General features: G+C 45.5%; 2 protein-coding genes across 5 annotated transcripts; one reads left to right on the top strand and one right to left on the bottom strand.

Moving 5' to 3' along the window:
• Nucleotides 1–408: 408 nt before the first annotated feature.
• On the top strand, nucleotides 409–7,960 carry AURKA (aurora kinase A). 4 transcript variants are annotated; one of them, XM_032704825.1, is made up of 9 exons: nucleotides 409–958; nucleotides 1,866–1,950; nucleotides 2,967–3,249; nucleotides 3,815–3,893; nucleotides 4,570–4,761; nucleotides 5,414–5,552; nucleotides 5,928–6,076; nucleotides 6,580–6,754; nucleotides 7,272–7,960. In XM_032704825.1, the coding sequence occupies exons 1-9, from the start codon at nucleotides 426–428 to the stop codon at nucleotides 7,455–7,457; spliced, it is 1,821 nt and encodes a 606-aa protein (XP_032560716.1). In that variant the 5' UTR covers nucleotides 409–425; the 3' UTR covers nucleotides 7,458–7,960. The 4 variants fall into 4 exon arrangements, with proteins under 4 accessions (XP_032560716.1, XP_032560718.1, XP_032560717.1 ...); XM_032704827.1 differs by lacking the exon at nucleotides 409–958 and adding an exon at nucleotides 1,262–1,359; XM_032704826.1 differs by lacking the exon at nucleotides 409–958 and adding an exon at nucleotides 1,326–1,425.
• A 512-nt stretch (nucleotides 7,961–8,472) lies between these two features.
• Nucleotides 8,473–14,769, bottom strand: FAM210B (family with sequence similarity 210 member B). Its single transcript, XM_032705297.1, has 3 exons — nucleotides 14,575–14,769; nucleotides 12,378–12,550; nucleotides 8,473–11,125 (listed from the first exon to the last, which is right to left on the bottom strand). Exons 1-3 carry the CDS (start codon nucleotides 14,767–14,769, stop codon nucleotides 10,909–10,911), a joined length of 585 nt encoding a protein of 194 aa, XP_032561188.1. The 3' UTR covers nucleotides 8,473–10,908.
• Between the last annotated feature and the right edge of the window lie 371 nt (nucleotides 14,770–15,140).

Below are 15,140 nucleotides of genomic sequence, written 5' to 3'. Positions count from 1 at the left end.
ATTCCCACTCCCACTCCCCTTCCAAGGGGTCCCGAGGGTCCCTCTCCCCATTCCCCCTTCCAGGGATCCCGATGGTCCCCATTCCCCGTTCCAGGGCCAGCGGGCCCTCGCTCCGTGCGGGCTGCGGGGCGGGCTCAGCGCGGGCCGTCCCCGCACAGGACGCAGGTTGGGGGGGGAGGCCCGGGGGGTTCTTTTCTGTCGCAGCCGCGAAGCTCCGAAGCGGCGCTTCCACCAGAGCGGGATCCCCCCCCGGGGCCGTGCCGGGGCTGGGCGATAAGTTGCCGGGCGCTGCAGGCCGGGCCGGCCCCGCCGGCGGCGCCTCGCCCCGCCCGTGCCCAGCACAGCCCGACCCCTCCCCGGTCCTACTCACGTCAGCCTCGAGGAAGGGCAGGCGGAGCGGGCGCGGGTCGAGCAGCGGCGCCGCCATGGGCGCTGCCATGGCCCCCATGCCCCGGGGCAGCTGTCGTCTGTCACACGCTGCGGCCACTCGGCGGCCCGACATCTTCTTCTTCCCTATCCTGACCCGCTTTGCAAACACCCACACACAACAACCAGGGGCTCTCTCCCTTCGCTCTTGTTTTCAGCACCGCGGGCGCAGCGGAAAGTTGCCTTCGGTCGCGGTTCTTCGCTGGATGGAGTTTTTCCTCCTTGGGCAGCCGCGGAGCCTCACGGGGGCCCCGGGGCAGCACCGGCACCGCCTCACAACTCCCGGGCCGCACTCGCTGTCCCGGCTCTGGCCGGGTCCGGGAGTGCCACACGCGGGGTCCGCGCGTCCCTCGGGCCGCTGCCTTCGCACTGTAACGCCCGCGGCACGTGGCGCTGCCCGCGCTGCCGGGACGGGTCGGGAACGCTCCGGGGACGCTCCGGGAGAGGCTCCGGCCCTGCTCGGCCCGTCCGCGGGATCACCCACACAATGGCCCCGGCGGCGCTGGGCCCCGCGCGCGGCGGTGCGCGGAGGGTGCGAGGTGGGCGCGGGGGGCGCGCGCGTGTGCCGGAGGGGGCGGCGGGACTGACCTGGCGGCGCGGGGCGGGCGCGGCGGCGGCCACAGGTGCGAGCGCGGCGGGCGGGGCGCGGGCGCGTTACGCACTTTGCGCAGCGGCAGCGGCGGAAGCGGCCGGCGGGAAGTGCGCGGGCGGCGCGCGCCGCGGGGCGCGGGCGCTACGCAAAGTGCGTAACGCGCGAGCGGCGCGGCCACCGACACGGCGCGGGCAGGGCAGGGCACCGCGCGTGCGCCCCGCGGCGGGGGCGGGCACGGCGGGACAGCCAATGGGAGGGCGGGGCCGCCTCGCGGGGGGAGCCAATCCGGGAGCGCGGGCGGCGGCAGGGCGGCCAATGGCGGACGGCCGGGGTTTAAAGGGGTATTTAAGGCGCGGCCGTTTGAATTCAAACAGATGCGCAGCGGCCTTTGAGGCGGCCGGGCTGGGGTGAGAATAGGGATATCGGGAAGGATAGAGAGGGCCCCGAGGCTTTGTGCGAGTGTATCTGTTCGCTGGGGGCGTCCCTGCGGCTTTGGGGGGCGTCCCTACTTGCCGGAGGGTCCCTGTGGTGCTGGGGGGTGGTCCCTGCCCGCAGAGGGGTCTCTGTCCTTCTGTAGGGGGATCCTGTGATTCTGGGGGGTGGGTTCCCCGCCCGCCGAGGAATCCCTGTGGTTGTGGGGATGGCCTTTGCCCGCCGGGAGGGTCCCTGTGGTTCTAGAGGGTGTCCCTGCCCGCCGAGGGGTCCCTATGGCTTTGTGGGGTGTCCCTGCCCCCGGGGGGGCTGCCCCGGTCGGCGTTCGGTGGCGGTGGAACGAGGTTGTTGATAAGAGCCCCGAGAGCTCGCGTGTTCTTTGAGCTGACCCCTATTCTCCACCGTCTCCTCCCAGGCCGAGCCGGGTGTCCCTCTCCTCGGGCGCTATGGACAGGAGCAAGAAGGAGAACTACGCCGCCTACCCCGGCCGCGCTGCCAAGGTAAATGTCCGAATTACAAGGGTTTTATATTAGTTCTCCTGAGCCGTTTCTTATGCTGGATCGCTGGTCTTGCTACGTGAATTCTTGTGAGATTGCCATGAAGATTCTGTGGGTCTGTCTGGTTGGGTCTGGGGTTGGCAGTTTTTGCTTTATTTTTTAGTGGGGGCGTTGGTGGGGTGTATTTCTCCCCGGAACTAGAGATTTCAAACTCCGTGGTAATGTTATTCTTCTGTAGCTTTCTCTTGGAGAGAACAGTGCCCAGAGCTTACTTTTTTTTTTATTGTTGTTAATATTAGCGTAACTTACTTGATTTGGGAAATCCTCCGTACGTTGTAAGTACTTTAAGATCTCTTAGAGAGAGAGTAAGTGTGTATAATCAACTTATTCCAGATAGTTTCCAAAAGCAAGCACTGTGTCAATGTTGCTGTTAACCCACACATGCAGCAGTGCTCAAGATCACCCTGATTACATATATTTTCTATTTAGAAACACAAGTATTTTCTCACTTTTTTAACTTAATACCAGATAGTCCTGGTAAGGTTTGGATTAGCATAAACAAAGCTTCCTTTTAATGAATCTGTCAATGTGTTATTTTTAGTGAACTGAACCAGAAATAATATCTAGGGGGAGAAAAAAGTACAGACTGTTGCATAAGCACAATTAGAGGGTCAAAAACGTAGGAATGCTGATCATTAGCATTTGAACTTAACTGTAGCCAAAGGACTCTAAAATGACTAAGATTTTCTTAAATATAAATTAACTTTTCTCACTGGAAACAAAAGATTGAAAGTATAAAAGCAGGTGAACCTTCTGAATTTGCTTTGTTCTGCTGAACTCCTCTTGCAGTGCAGGATAGATTAGGATGGACAGTACTAAGGGCAGCAGTGACTCAAAGCTGGGCATGTGTTTGTAGCGAGCATCTGCTGTCTTAATACCTTTGGCTGATGTTCTTCAGATGTGGAAAAGTTCTGCTATGAATTTTTCTACAATGAACATAAATCTTTTCCTTTTTGCAGGTTGCTAATCCCCTTGGGGACGGCCCCAGACGTGTCCCTGTGTCTCAGCACACTGCCCAGAGCCGGTTACTGACCAGTGGAGCTCAAGCACAACGTGTCCTGTGTCCTGCAAACCTTCCCCAGCGAGTTCCTGTGCAATCCCAAAAACCTGTGCTGTCAACCCAAAAACTGTGCCAAAACCCAGCAGCGCAGCAGCTCCGACCCAAACAGCCCGTCCAGGCCGCTGTGAAGCCTCGGTTTCCAAGCAAGAACAGTGAGAAACCCCAACAGGCTCCAGGACCTGGTAATTCTGAGGATGAGGTGCCTGTGGTCACACAGCTGTGACACTGGGGATACTCGTGTGGACCAGAGGGGAGTGCAGGAAACCTAAAGCTGCTGCTAATCTGGGAACAGCCCTGTAGAGAAGTTCTTTGCTGTGCCCCAAAACAGAAGAGCAGCACGTGCTTCACCTTAGATGTTAACGCACTATCCTTGTAAACGTATCTTCAAACGGATCATTTAGAGCCAAAATGTGTGTTAAAAACTTCCAGGTGCTCACTGGCCAGCTCTGAGTTAATGTAATTGGCACTCAGATATCACAGGATTTTGAGGATTGATGTTAATCTTTTATATACAAGAATATACTTTAGGGGTAGGGGGAACCTCATGCAGTTCATTTTTTAAGAAAGCTGTTAAAATTACATTTTGCTAGCCCTGTTTCTTTCCCAGTGGTCAGCTATGCCAGGTTGCTTAAAGTGTCATAGAATGTATTCTAAGAATGTCTTCAGATAGTGCACAAAGGTTAGATTTGTTCCTGTGTGAGTGTTTGTAGGTCTGGTTCATAAATTGATTTACTTCTCTGTTTATAGCAAAAAATCCTGAAGCAGAAAGCACCTCTAAACAGAAAACTGAAGAGACTGCCAAAAAGAAAAGTGAAGAGACTAAAAAGTAAGTTTTATACCTAAATTCTAGATAACTGAGGCCTGTTGGATTAGGCTTGTTTTTAACTTCTAGAACTTCATGCTACAGTTAAACTGAAGGCTACTTGAGCCCCTTAGTTGTGGAGACTGATGATCCCTACACTTTGCAGTGATAACATGTGAAACACTAGGAAATCTTCCTTTGAACTGATAATTCTCAGGAACAAGGACTTGCTGTAAACTAAACAAAACTTTATGCTAAATGCATAGTAGCTCTTCCCATGATAGCTGCTGCTCCAATCATGAGATGCACTCTTGAAAATAGAGCCTCCTTCATCTGGGCAAGAGGCTGGAGTCTAATTCAGGATGAAGTTGGATTTGTTTGTGGCTGCTTTAAATAGTTCTGACATGCACTACTGATGTTTGTATTAAATGTATCCAAAGGAGCCAGTTCTGATTTTGTAGTAGTGTGGTTGGTGTTAGTCTCCATTTATTATCAAGGTTAGTCTGCATAAATTTTAGGAAGGAATAAAATAGCTTTCAGAACTTCCTTTTGGAAAGTCTCATTGCACACTTTTAGTCTTCTGGTGTTCTCTTCAAGACTAAAATCACTAAGAATCTATTGAACAGGAGCATTAAAAGTGACTGTAAATTTAGGAGGCAAAGCCCAAAAAAGAATCTAGCTTTTAACTTTCCTCTTGCAGAAGGCAATGGTCCCTTGAAGATTTTGAAATTGGTCGTCCTCTGGGGAAAGGAAAATTTGGGAACGTTTACCTGGCACGTGAAAAACAGAGTAAATTTATTCTTGCACTGAAAGTGCTCTTTAAAACACAACTTGAAGAAGCTGGTGTAGAACATCAACTAAGAAGAGAAGTTGAAATACAGTCCCACCTTAGGTAAAGTTTAGTGACTAATTACTCTGCTTTGTTTGCATTCAAATAAATAAAGTAACCTGGATTGTGATAAGGTTTCTTTATGATAAGATTTCTTCTTTCTTGAAAGAAAAGAGATGTTTCTTTTTGACAATATGACACTAGATATTCCTAGTCAGGATTTTTGCCTTTCTGCACCACAATTTACCTTTGTCTGCCTTGCAATGAAGTGACTTCTGGTAATAAATCTTCCTATTATAAAAATGCTGCTTGGATTTATATGGCTGTAAATTCTCAAGTCTGAGCTTGTTTCTGGTGTTCTGCTTCTTGGTAAATAGGAAGAAATTGAGTTTTCACAGAAAATACTTAAGCTTCAATTCCTAAACCTATAGGAATTGGCACCTTCAGTAGTAATTAGTCTTCCAGCTGCTGTAGAAAATTATGTTCAGAAGACAAGAATTAGCCAATCTCTTGGCTGGCTGCTTCCAGTAGGGACTCTAAGCTGCTGCTTTGGTGAACACCATCTCTCTGTTATGAAGCTCTTTTTGATTTGTTGTGAGCTGAAGGAACACTTATGAAGTTCACATGCTGGTCTTGAAATGGGGGAGACAGGAAAGGGAAATTAAAGGTTTTGGACGAATACCTTGTTCAGAATAACACTTAAATCTCTTTGCAGGCACCCCAACATTCTCAGATTATATGGCTACTTCCATGATGCCAGCAGAGTCTACCTGATTCTAGAGTATGCACCTCGTGGAGAAGTCTACAAAGAACTTCAGAAGCTCACCAAGTTTGATGAGCAAAGAACTGCTACTGTAGGTTGTTCCAGCTTCCTATACATCACTTTTAGTAGCTGGAATATCTGCAGGATAAAGCCAGCCCTTCACATAAAGTTCTGTGTTCTGCTATGACACTGAGATTCCTTGGATGCTGGTTTGCATATGGGCTTGTAACAGGGAATAAGTTGGGAACACAGTTACATTAGTGCTGTGTAATAATGTATGTTCACAACAGCTTGATTTTGCAAGTGCTTGGTCACTTCAGGCACAGCCTGTATTGCCAGATTTCAAGGGTTTAAGGAATAATTGCTTTAACTTAACACTACTAATTCTGCCTAGAAAAAGCTGTACTGCAGCCAGATAAACTCTAGTGACAATGTCTTTATTAAAGGTTGTTCTCTCTCAACACAGTACATCACTGAACTAGCAGATGCCCTCTCGTACTGTCATTCCAAGAGTGTCATTCACCGAGACATCAAGCCAGAAAATTTGCTGCTTGGCTCAAATGGAGAGTTAAAAATTGCTGACTTTGGATGGTCAGTGCATGCTCCATCTTCTAGGTGAGAATTCAATGTAGTGAATATAGTAGAATGGAGATGTGGAATGGAGATGAACTTCTTAAAATACTGGGGAAAAAATGCTACCACAACAAAGGTCTTAATAGTGAACTGGTGTAGCAGAGGAGTTGTTATCCTGTTTTTTCAACAGTTCAAACCTTGCTGACCCTGAAAGAGGGTTGGGTGGAGGGTTACAGTGGTCTCTGAGATGACACACCAACACTGGCAATATGGTTATTTCCTTACTGAGTGTGAAATTGCACCTAAAAAAGGAGGACTGTATTTGTTCTCGCAAGTGAGGTGAAAAAAGGAAAGTGATTGCAGGGACTGAGATAGAAGGAGAAAATGTACTGCTGGCAGTTCTTTGCCAGGTATTCTGGTAGTGCTGAGCCAATTCATGTGGACTATACTGAGGTACTGATGATGGTCAGCATTAGTTTTTATCTGGCTCTGGAAATAGATCCTATAGTTGCCATAATCAGTGATTAACTTGGACTTTCCTGCAGGAGAACAACTCTCTGTGGGACACTTGACTACCTGCCTCCTGAAATGATTGAGGGAAGAACACATGATGAAAAGGTGGATATTTGGAGCCTGGGAGTTCTGTGCTATGAATTCCTTGTAGGGAAACCACCATTTGAAGCAACAACATATCAGGAAACCTACAGAGCTATTTCCAGGGTAAGTGCCAGTGCTTATTTGGACAAGTTGCCTCTCAGCTCTAGAAATTTTGAATGACAGATGTATTTTCACTAGAACTGTAGCATGACATAATGATCTGTGTAAAACTGTATCCCCAAGACTGTCTTCAGTCATTCAGTGCAATGACTATAAAGAGACTTCCAAGATACCTTGTCTTGCTTCCTTGGTTCTACCCTGTTTCTGCCTACATCTGAATTTCTATGTTTCATAAAGCAACTCATCTTCTAACAGCTTTTCTAATTGATAAAATGAATATTTAACATTCAGGGTGTTATTAAAAATACATAACTTTTCCTGTTGCATACCCCAGAAAGATTTCAGCAAACTAGTTTTGTTTGAAGCAGGCTGAAAATATACACAACTATACAAATACTTCTACAAGCAGTGAGAGCCTTGTTCAGGATTATGACGAAATTATTTGGTCTCATCTTTGGTTCTGTAGTTTGGTTATTGCCAAAGAACTTTTCCCTCATCTTTAGTGTCCTTTTTTTCTTAGGTGGAGTTCAAGTATCCTCCATTTGTAACAGAAGGTGCGAGGGATTTAATTTCCAAGCTTCTGAAGCACAACCCATTCCATCGACTGCCCCTGAAGGATGTTCTTCTCCATCCCTGGATCACAGCAAACTCTACAAAGATGCCCAACAGCAGAAAGAGTGATGTTGCTGCCCCATCCAAAACGTAGTTTTAGGAGGACCTTATGGGATCAACAGGAGGAGTCTTGTACTGTGACTACTGCAATGCTTACAAATAGAAAAAACAGGTCTTGGAATCTAACGGCGATTGGAATCCTTGTTGTTGTCTTACACTCTAATTGCAACATAAAGTTCTTTGACTTCCAGCTGGAGGTTGTGGAATATTTAATATACTTGATATCCAGGTACTTGTGGGCCAGGTTTGATGTAAGTGTTAAGCTGTTCAAGGCTCTTGTGGTCAGTCGTGGTAATGGTTTGTTGTTCCAACCAGAGGAAGTTGTTGCTTTGGCTCATTGAACAGTGCAATATCCTGGAGGAACCTGCTCCTCGCTTCCTGGGCTGCTAAGGGTGTCTTAACTGTGGTGTAACCTGAGACTGAGAGAGTTGAATGCATTTCTCAAGTGTTTTAAAAATGATGTGTCAGTTATTTTTTGTCTCTAGTTTGTTTTCAATGTGAGCACTCAACTTTGAAATAAAGATTTGTTACACTGCAGCCAGCATGGTGGGGTTCCTTGTGGCACTGGTTGTCTCTAACTGTTCAGCACAGCTGAACTCCTCCTCTGTGGTCACTGAGTAAGTTTAATTCCCACCTCTGTCAAAAAGGAAGCTGGTATAAAGTTCTTTTCAGAGTGCTGGTACCACCAAGCAGGTACACTTAATTAACGGAAACTGCATTAATGGAAAAAAGGCAATTAAGTACTATCCTAAATTAGCATGAATTACTATCCCACAATCCCAAATCAGGATTACAAGGTAAGTACCAAAGGTGTTGCTCCTTACCTTGTTAATTTATTTAGACTTTAGCCTGCTTTGTCTTTTCTTAAATGAATTCATTCGAACACAACATGATCTGCAAGCACTTCTGGAAAGTATTGTTATCAAATAGGATATGTCATATTAACATCTGGCATTGGAAGACATTCTCTAAAATGTACCAAGGGTCAGGACCTTTGCCACCAAAATCTGCAGGCCAACTATTTTCCAGTAACACACTTCATGCAAACCTAAGAGAAAGCAATTTATTGTATTTCATTATCAAGACTTCAATGTATCTTTGCTATTTTACAAACGCTTTTAAAAAATGATCCTTTTACAAGCAAGGATTCTAGAATTCAAAATATATTCTCAAATTAATTTAAAATATACTTTGCCAAAAACCACTTCATCTAAACAAATTGCCAGTAGTTTATACAACATCTTTATAAGTAATCTGAATTCTGGTCATAATTCATATGAAGCTGTTTCTTTTTACAGCAAGAAAACTCTAGTGCTGGTGCCTTGTAATGACCTTTGCTTTAAATTATTCCAGCTTTACATGTGATTTGAGAAAGAGAAGGAAGAGTAAAAGCTTGTTCTGTCAAGTTCAGGACAAAATAGACTTAGCAGAACTGATTCTAAATAACAAAACAAGGCTGCCTCATACTTATTCTGGAATTCTTTTATTATTATGTGGCTGTTGTCTTACACTCTAATTGCAACATAAAGTTCTTGACTTCCAGCTGAAGCTTGTGGAATATTTAATATACTTGAAATCCAGGTAACTGTGGGTTTGATGTAAGGTGCACTTCAAAATATATTCTCAAGTTAATTTAAAATATACTTTGCAAAAACCCACTTCATGTAAACAAACTGCTAGTAGTTTATAAAACCATCTATTTTAAGTAATCTGAATTCTGGTCATAACTTATATGAAGCTGTTTCTTTTTACAGCAAGAAAATTAGTTTAGTGCTGGTGCCTTCTAATGACTTTCGGGTACACTTGCTTTAACTGATTCCAGCTTTACATGTGATTTTTGAGAAAGAACAAGCTTTGACTATTCCTTCAAGTTTAGGACATAACAGACTATCAGAACTGATTGATTCTAAATGAAGAAAACAAGGCTGCTTCATACTTAATCTGGAATTCTGTTATTATCTTGGTACAGATGGAGCTGGGAAGCTCCAGTGCATCCAACCTGCCTCTGGATTGGACTTTCTATGTGAGGAAGGAGTTAAGGTGCAACTTAATTTTATGGCAATAGGCTGCTCCTAACAAGAAGTTATTTGCTCTTTTTCTCTCTCAGCCAACTCTCATCCTCATCTCATGATTCCTTCCTATTAATTCACTAAATTTCAGAAAAAAACATTGATCACCAGGGCAACTTCCTCTCTTTTACTTTAATCAAATTCCTCTATGGGCACATCTGTCAGAGCCACCTTGGGGCCAGTGTAAGGACAAAGAGAAGGTGAAAAGACCTGGAAGGAGGAACAGGTCCAAAACACCACACATCTGGCTCAGCCTGTCTCACACCAGCACAGTTCTGAGTCTCAAAGCCAGGCTTACCCCAGAATGTTACCCTGACTACTCAGTTTTGGGATTCAATCTTCAGTTGGAAGGTAGAAGGTGAAAATGCACATGTGTATCTACATTCTAATAGAAGCGGAAGGAAAAGCAGAAAAATAGAATAAGGAAAGGAAAAGCAGCTCTAATTGATACATTCACCAGTCTCAGTCAAAACCACAGGAACTGTTCCTCTGAAGCTATGAATTGGAATGTCTGGACTTCAGGGGCAGGTTCAGGGCTCCTTCACAGGAGCAGAAACTGCTCAGGTTACTTTTAAGATAAAAATGTGTTTCCAGTACTAAGCCAGGTCTCAGGACATTAAAACACCACAGCTTGTCTCTGACTTGATTCTCTTTGGAGTATGTTCACATAGGAGGTAACTCTGGTTACACTGATTTCAGTAGACTCAAGATCCCTTCTGAGTCTATAGGCATAAAAAAAAAATAAAGCAGTTCAGTAAGACCAGCTCCCAGCCTATAAATAAAACAGATTTTCAAACAATAAAATCTTGGAAGATGGAAGCAGTACAATGGAGCTGTAGTTTCAGACCAGTGTACCACTTGTTCTGGCTAAAACAATTATCACTGCAATAATTATAGGGGTACTCCCACTAAAGTTAATTCAGTGTATGTGTTGTACTACAAGACACGCCATAACAAAACCCTTTTCCTAACAAAAGAAACACCCACTTGCCACTTTAGATTACAATATAAACCCTTACCTGTGTAGTAGGATATTATTCTATTGGAAAGAGAATCTTACTGTTCCTCAGCTACACAGTAATGAACTAATGCTGAGACTCAGTTCTGACAAGGAAAAAAATTAAGGCCCAAAAAGCAAGATTATAAAGCCCCAGAATGTGTTAAGAGACTGCTTGTTGTAAAGCATTTATACTACCAGTTGCAGTGGAAACCAGACACCATTTTAACAGGTTTTTCCAAAGGAGAGGTGGCAAAAGGGAAAGAAGGTAAGGATAGCATTTTTCACAGTGACATTTACCTGAAAGGACAAGTCAGAAATGCAAGATGAGGTCAGCACAAACATAGAATCCAAGGAAGTCTTTTAAAGAAACTTTGTGGACATGGAGCATTTAAAAACCCAAATCCAGTGACAAATCATCACGGGTTGGAGGCAGGAGGTTTGAAGAACCCGATTTTGCGGCAGTACCGGACAACAAAGGGCACAGAAACCACCGTGATGCTGATCCGGACCGGAGCAAACAACTTGTGCACAGCATAGGCCAGGACAAAGGTGCTGGTGCCTGCAGCCATCCTGGACTGCAGGGAGGATTCACTGAAACCAAGCTTCAGGAGAACTGCAGTCATATCCACACCACTGGGGGGACAGAGAACAAGGCTCCTTTAGTTAATTCTAAGGTTTGTATTTTTAAATATAAAGCGCAGTTTAACGTGGCACACTTCCAGCTCTGGAATTGATGTGCAAATTAGATGCTGTTAAATACTGAAAAGAATGGGTTATTTCAGCAGTAACAGCTTAAATTACTTCTGTATCAACAACACACGCAGTATTTCCCGATTTCAATTTTTTTCTTAAATTGGCAAGTTCCTTGTGAAGTCAAATATCTCCTCAGTTTTCCAAATGTACAGTTGCAGCACGTGCATGGAAAATACTGATAGAATCACAATAAAGTCTATCCTGTCTCTGGAGGAAATTTATCACTTAAGCACAGAATAATAGAAACCTGTTGTTGGGCTTAGAGTGTTCTAACACAGGGGTTACAAAGCTGTTACAATGAGAAGTATCTTATCTAAAATCTAGCAAGTGAAGGAAGCAGTATGGATCTCAAATGAGCATTATCCACCACATCCATGAATATTTTAGTTCTCTATACACATAGCAGCTTTCATCAAGGTTCCTGTGTTTGGAGCAATTCTTCAGAAGAAGTTGTTAGTGTGACTTTTCTCCCTTCAGTTGCCAGTACATTACCTTTTAACTGGGAGTTCATTGTCACCCTGTGCCACAAAGTAGTAAATGGGAGAAATTCCTGCATTCCCACTGGAGTCAAGAGGAAGCAGCAGGGAATATTTGTCCCCTCAGCTGAAATACCTCATTTCAGCAGACATTTGTACCTGATGCACTCCCACCAAAGCCACGCACACAGTTTCCATATACATTGCATGTTCTTTTTACTCTAATCCTGTTTCAGTGGCCGTTGTTTCCCGCAGTTCAACTGCAGAAACTGTGTTCAACACCCACAAAAATAAGTTTATCTCTAAGCCCCAATGCTTTTGCATGGCTCTATCTCTACAGACCATGGCACTGTGTGAGAACAAGAGATATCTCTGCCAAACAAAGACATTCTCTCCTCTGTTCAGTTACTCTGGTGCAGTCTCTGCTGTTTTCACTGACGGTGAACCTGTGCAAAAATATCATGCACAACTTCTCTCATGGCTGATGGGAGATCAGACCCACTTATGGACCCATCCACCCTCAAAATTCAGGTTACTGTGTATAGATCCTACAGGCATAAGGTACATGTCTCCTGCCAGAAATAAGCACAATGCTTAATATATTTTTCTTGGCTAAACCACTACTTTGAGGCAACAGACAACTGTACAAACCTCACCTTGACACGGCCAGGTAGAAGATTCCTAGAGATACTAATGAAATTCCAACATGGAATGAAACCCCTACAGCACCATATTCTTTAAAAACTTGTTTCAGCTGCTGGGATTTGTTGAGTTTCTTGTTCTCACCACTGGGATCAGTGGCTGTGTATTTGGGGGGTTCACGTGCATCCTAAAGAGAAAACAATTAAAAGTATTTATTAGTATTGAGCACAAGATCATATTCCAGTCAGTTGAACCAATGCGAAATAATGAAAGAAGTGTCTTGCAAAACAGTGATTTGGAAAGACAGTAACACACTTCTGCTCTTTCACATCAGCAGAGCAGATGCCTGTGGCAGAGCCCAGGCAAGGTCCCTTTTCCCAAGTATTCCTATCAAAGGGACACACTGAGCTTGGTGTAAGTTCTTGCATAATTCAATTTTCATAATTAAATCAGATTATTTACCCAAATGTGTTCTGAGGCACACTCACACAAACTGCTTGAGAGATGAGTCTGAGGTGGCAGAGCCCTTGCTTACACCCCTGCTCAGCTTTCCGCAGTGAATTCTTGGAAACGCAGCTTTTTATTCCAGGGCTAAGCAGCTGGTGGCACTGGAAGCCAACTTGATACCAGGCTGCTGCTGGCTTAGTAATAACTCATTGGTGGAAGAGATCCAGTGTTTAAGTTCCTATAAATCACCCTGCGTAGATCAGCTGTTCAAAGGAAGAACTGCGGAACTGCAAGTGTTGACAGCAACGAGCAATTTTGTTGCCACGGTGTAGACAACAACTACAGGGACGTGCCAGGGCTGGTGTGAAGAGCCCAACTGCACTGAAAATGTTTGTCAGAGTAGAAGAGATTGACAGCTCTTTATCTGGGCACATTTAAAGTGCAAAACTTCACACTAAACAGACCCCAAAGCAAACTTAAATCAGACACTGTTGATAGCAATAAGACAGCCTCTGGATACCTCTCTGTGCTTGCCAGAGAAGAAATACTGACAGGAAGAAAGCATTGCCACAAAAGCGTCAGGATCTGGCAAATGAGGAAAAAAACCACTCAAAACTATTTTTTAAGCAAGCTCACTAAGGAAAAGAATGGATTCATAGTTAGACACTCTAATTACTTTCAGCCCCTGGAAGGAATTACATTCCATGGTTGTACTCCATGGCTGCTGCTTCACTGTGTTTTGGAACTCATCCTCTTATTTTTCAGTGTTATTATAGGAAGGAATTATTTACTGGGGAGGAGGGAAAAATGCTGTTTTGACTCCCAGCTTGTAAAATTTAAATACTGAGTTACTGAATGCAACTATCTGAATAACAAAATAGTTTCATAATACCTTCTGCCAAAAGCTGTCCCAACAATTCAATCACATGCTTAGTCAAGAACACTCATTTATTCTACAGCATCATTTTCTTAAAAGCCAAGCATGGTTTGAATGGTGTTTTAAAATTTAATAGCTTACAGTGAATTTTTCATACAAACAAAGATGGTCATTATCTATTTAAGGAGGCAAATGTGGATTTCGTCAGAAAGCTGCTGAGAAAACAGGATCTGAAACTACAGAGGTACATGAGCCTCAGGGGAACTGTGGTACAGATGGATCATATGTACTAAAAAAATGCTTGTTCTCATCATTCAAGTCCATTCCAATTCACTCGTGTCCCAGTCTCACACATCAGGCAATTTTGGAATGATATTGAGCAAGACGTTAAAATAGAATCACTTCAGCAGATGTGATTTGGACCACCCAGGGTGGTCATGCCCTGAATAATGCACAGCTTAGCAAAGAAAGCTGCTGCTGCTACAGAATTTCTGCTAGAAACACAATTTTATTCACATAATTTCGGTGATTTAAGGCATGAAAACGCGTCTGAAACATCCTGTTATGCTTTGTAACGAGGCTACAGAAATCACCCTGCAAATTAAAATGCAGAAATTAAAACTATAAACGAGGCGTATTGGAAAGCTCACATTCACAGTCTTGGCAACAGCAGGCGTAAAACAGCTCCCCGTCTCCGACAGAACCCGGGGATAAACACGACCTAATGATCCCACGGCCTCGGGTTGGGGGGGTGGATGGGGGGGGACACCGAACTTCTAAAGCACCCCAAAAAACCCTGAAAAATGCTTGGAGGTCAGGGCATTTGTGCTTTAAGCCAAGCTCGCCCGCTCCCCACCGAGAGGCGCCCCCTCGCCCCCCTCACGTACCTTGGCGGAGCTGCCGGCGGCGCATCCCCGGGGGATCGCGGCGGCACCGGCGGCCGGAGCGCGGCCCAGGCGGGCCGTGGGGACGCGGGGGCCCGGCGGGGCCCGGCGGGCTGTGGGGACACAGGCGGGGACACAGCCGGGCCAGGCGGTACATGGCTGTTCATGGCACCGGGGCGGCCCCGGCCCTGCGCGCATGACGAGCCCCACACACGCCGCAAACCCGCCTCCTTAAAGCCGCAGCGGCCCCGTTCGCGGGGCTGCGTGAGGCGGGGGCACATTCCAGGGCACCCTCTTTTAGTCTGAAGCCGTTTCCGTGTCACTCGAGGGGCTTGTAAATAGTCGCAGAGCCACAGGATATCCTGGGTTGGAAGGGACCCACAAGGGTCGTCGAGTCCTGTCCCTGTCTCTGAGAACGTTGTCCAAACGCTCCTTGAGCTCTGTCAGCCTTGGGGCTGTACCCATTGCCCTGGGAAGCCTGGTCAGTGCCCAACCATCCTCTGGGGGAAGAACCTTTTCCCGATATCCAACCTAAACCTGCCCTGACACAGCTCCAGCCGTTCCCTCGG

Source organism: Chiroxiphia lanceolata, chromosome 17 (genome assembly GCF_009829145.1).
Source record: "Chiroxiphia lanceolata isolate bChiLan1 chromosome 17, bChiLan1.pri, whole genome shotgun sequence".
Classification (NCBI taxonomy): Eukaryota; Metazoa; Chordata; class Aves; order Passeriformes; family Pipridae; genus Chiroxiphia; species Chiroxiphia lanceolata.
The sequence above is the reverse complement of the archived record's forward strand: the minus strand, read 5'-3'. Positions and strand labels throughout refer to the sequence as shown.

What these genes read in the sequence shown, in the direction of transcription:
- FAM210B (XM_032705297.1), bottom strand. Translation starts at nt 14,769, where the DNA reads ATGCGCGCAGGGCCGGGGCCGCCCCGGTGCCATGAACAGCCATGTACC. An exon ending in CCGCCGGCAGCTCCGCCAAG is followed by an intron (nt 12,551 to 14,574) that starts GTACGTGAGGGG and finishes TTTTCTCTTTAG; the next exon opens with GATGCACGTGAACCCCCCAA. An exon ending in TTCTACCTGGCCGTGTCAAG is followed by an intron (nt 11,126 to 12,377) that starts GTGAGGTTTGTA and finishes CTGTCCCCCCAG; the next exon opens with TGGTGTGGATATGACTGCAG.
- AURKA (XM_032704825.1), top strand. Translation starts at nt 426, where the DNA reads ATGGGCGCTGCCATGGCCCCCATGCCCCGGGGCAGCTGTCGTCTGTCA. An exon ending in CGCGCGGCGGTGCGCGGAGG is followed by an intron (nt 959 to 1,865) that starts GTGCGAGGTGGG and finishes GTCTCCTCCCAG; the next exon opens with GCCGAGCCGGGTGTCCCTCT. An exon ending in ATGAGCAAAGAACTGCTACT is followed by an intron (nt 5,553 to 5,927) that starts GTAGGTTGTTCC and finishes CTCTCAACACAG; the next exon opens with TACATCACTGAACTAGCAGA.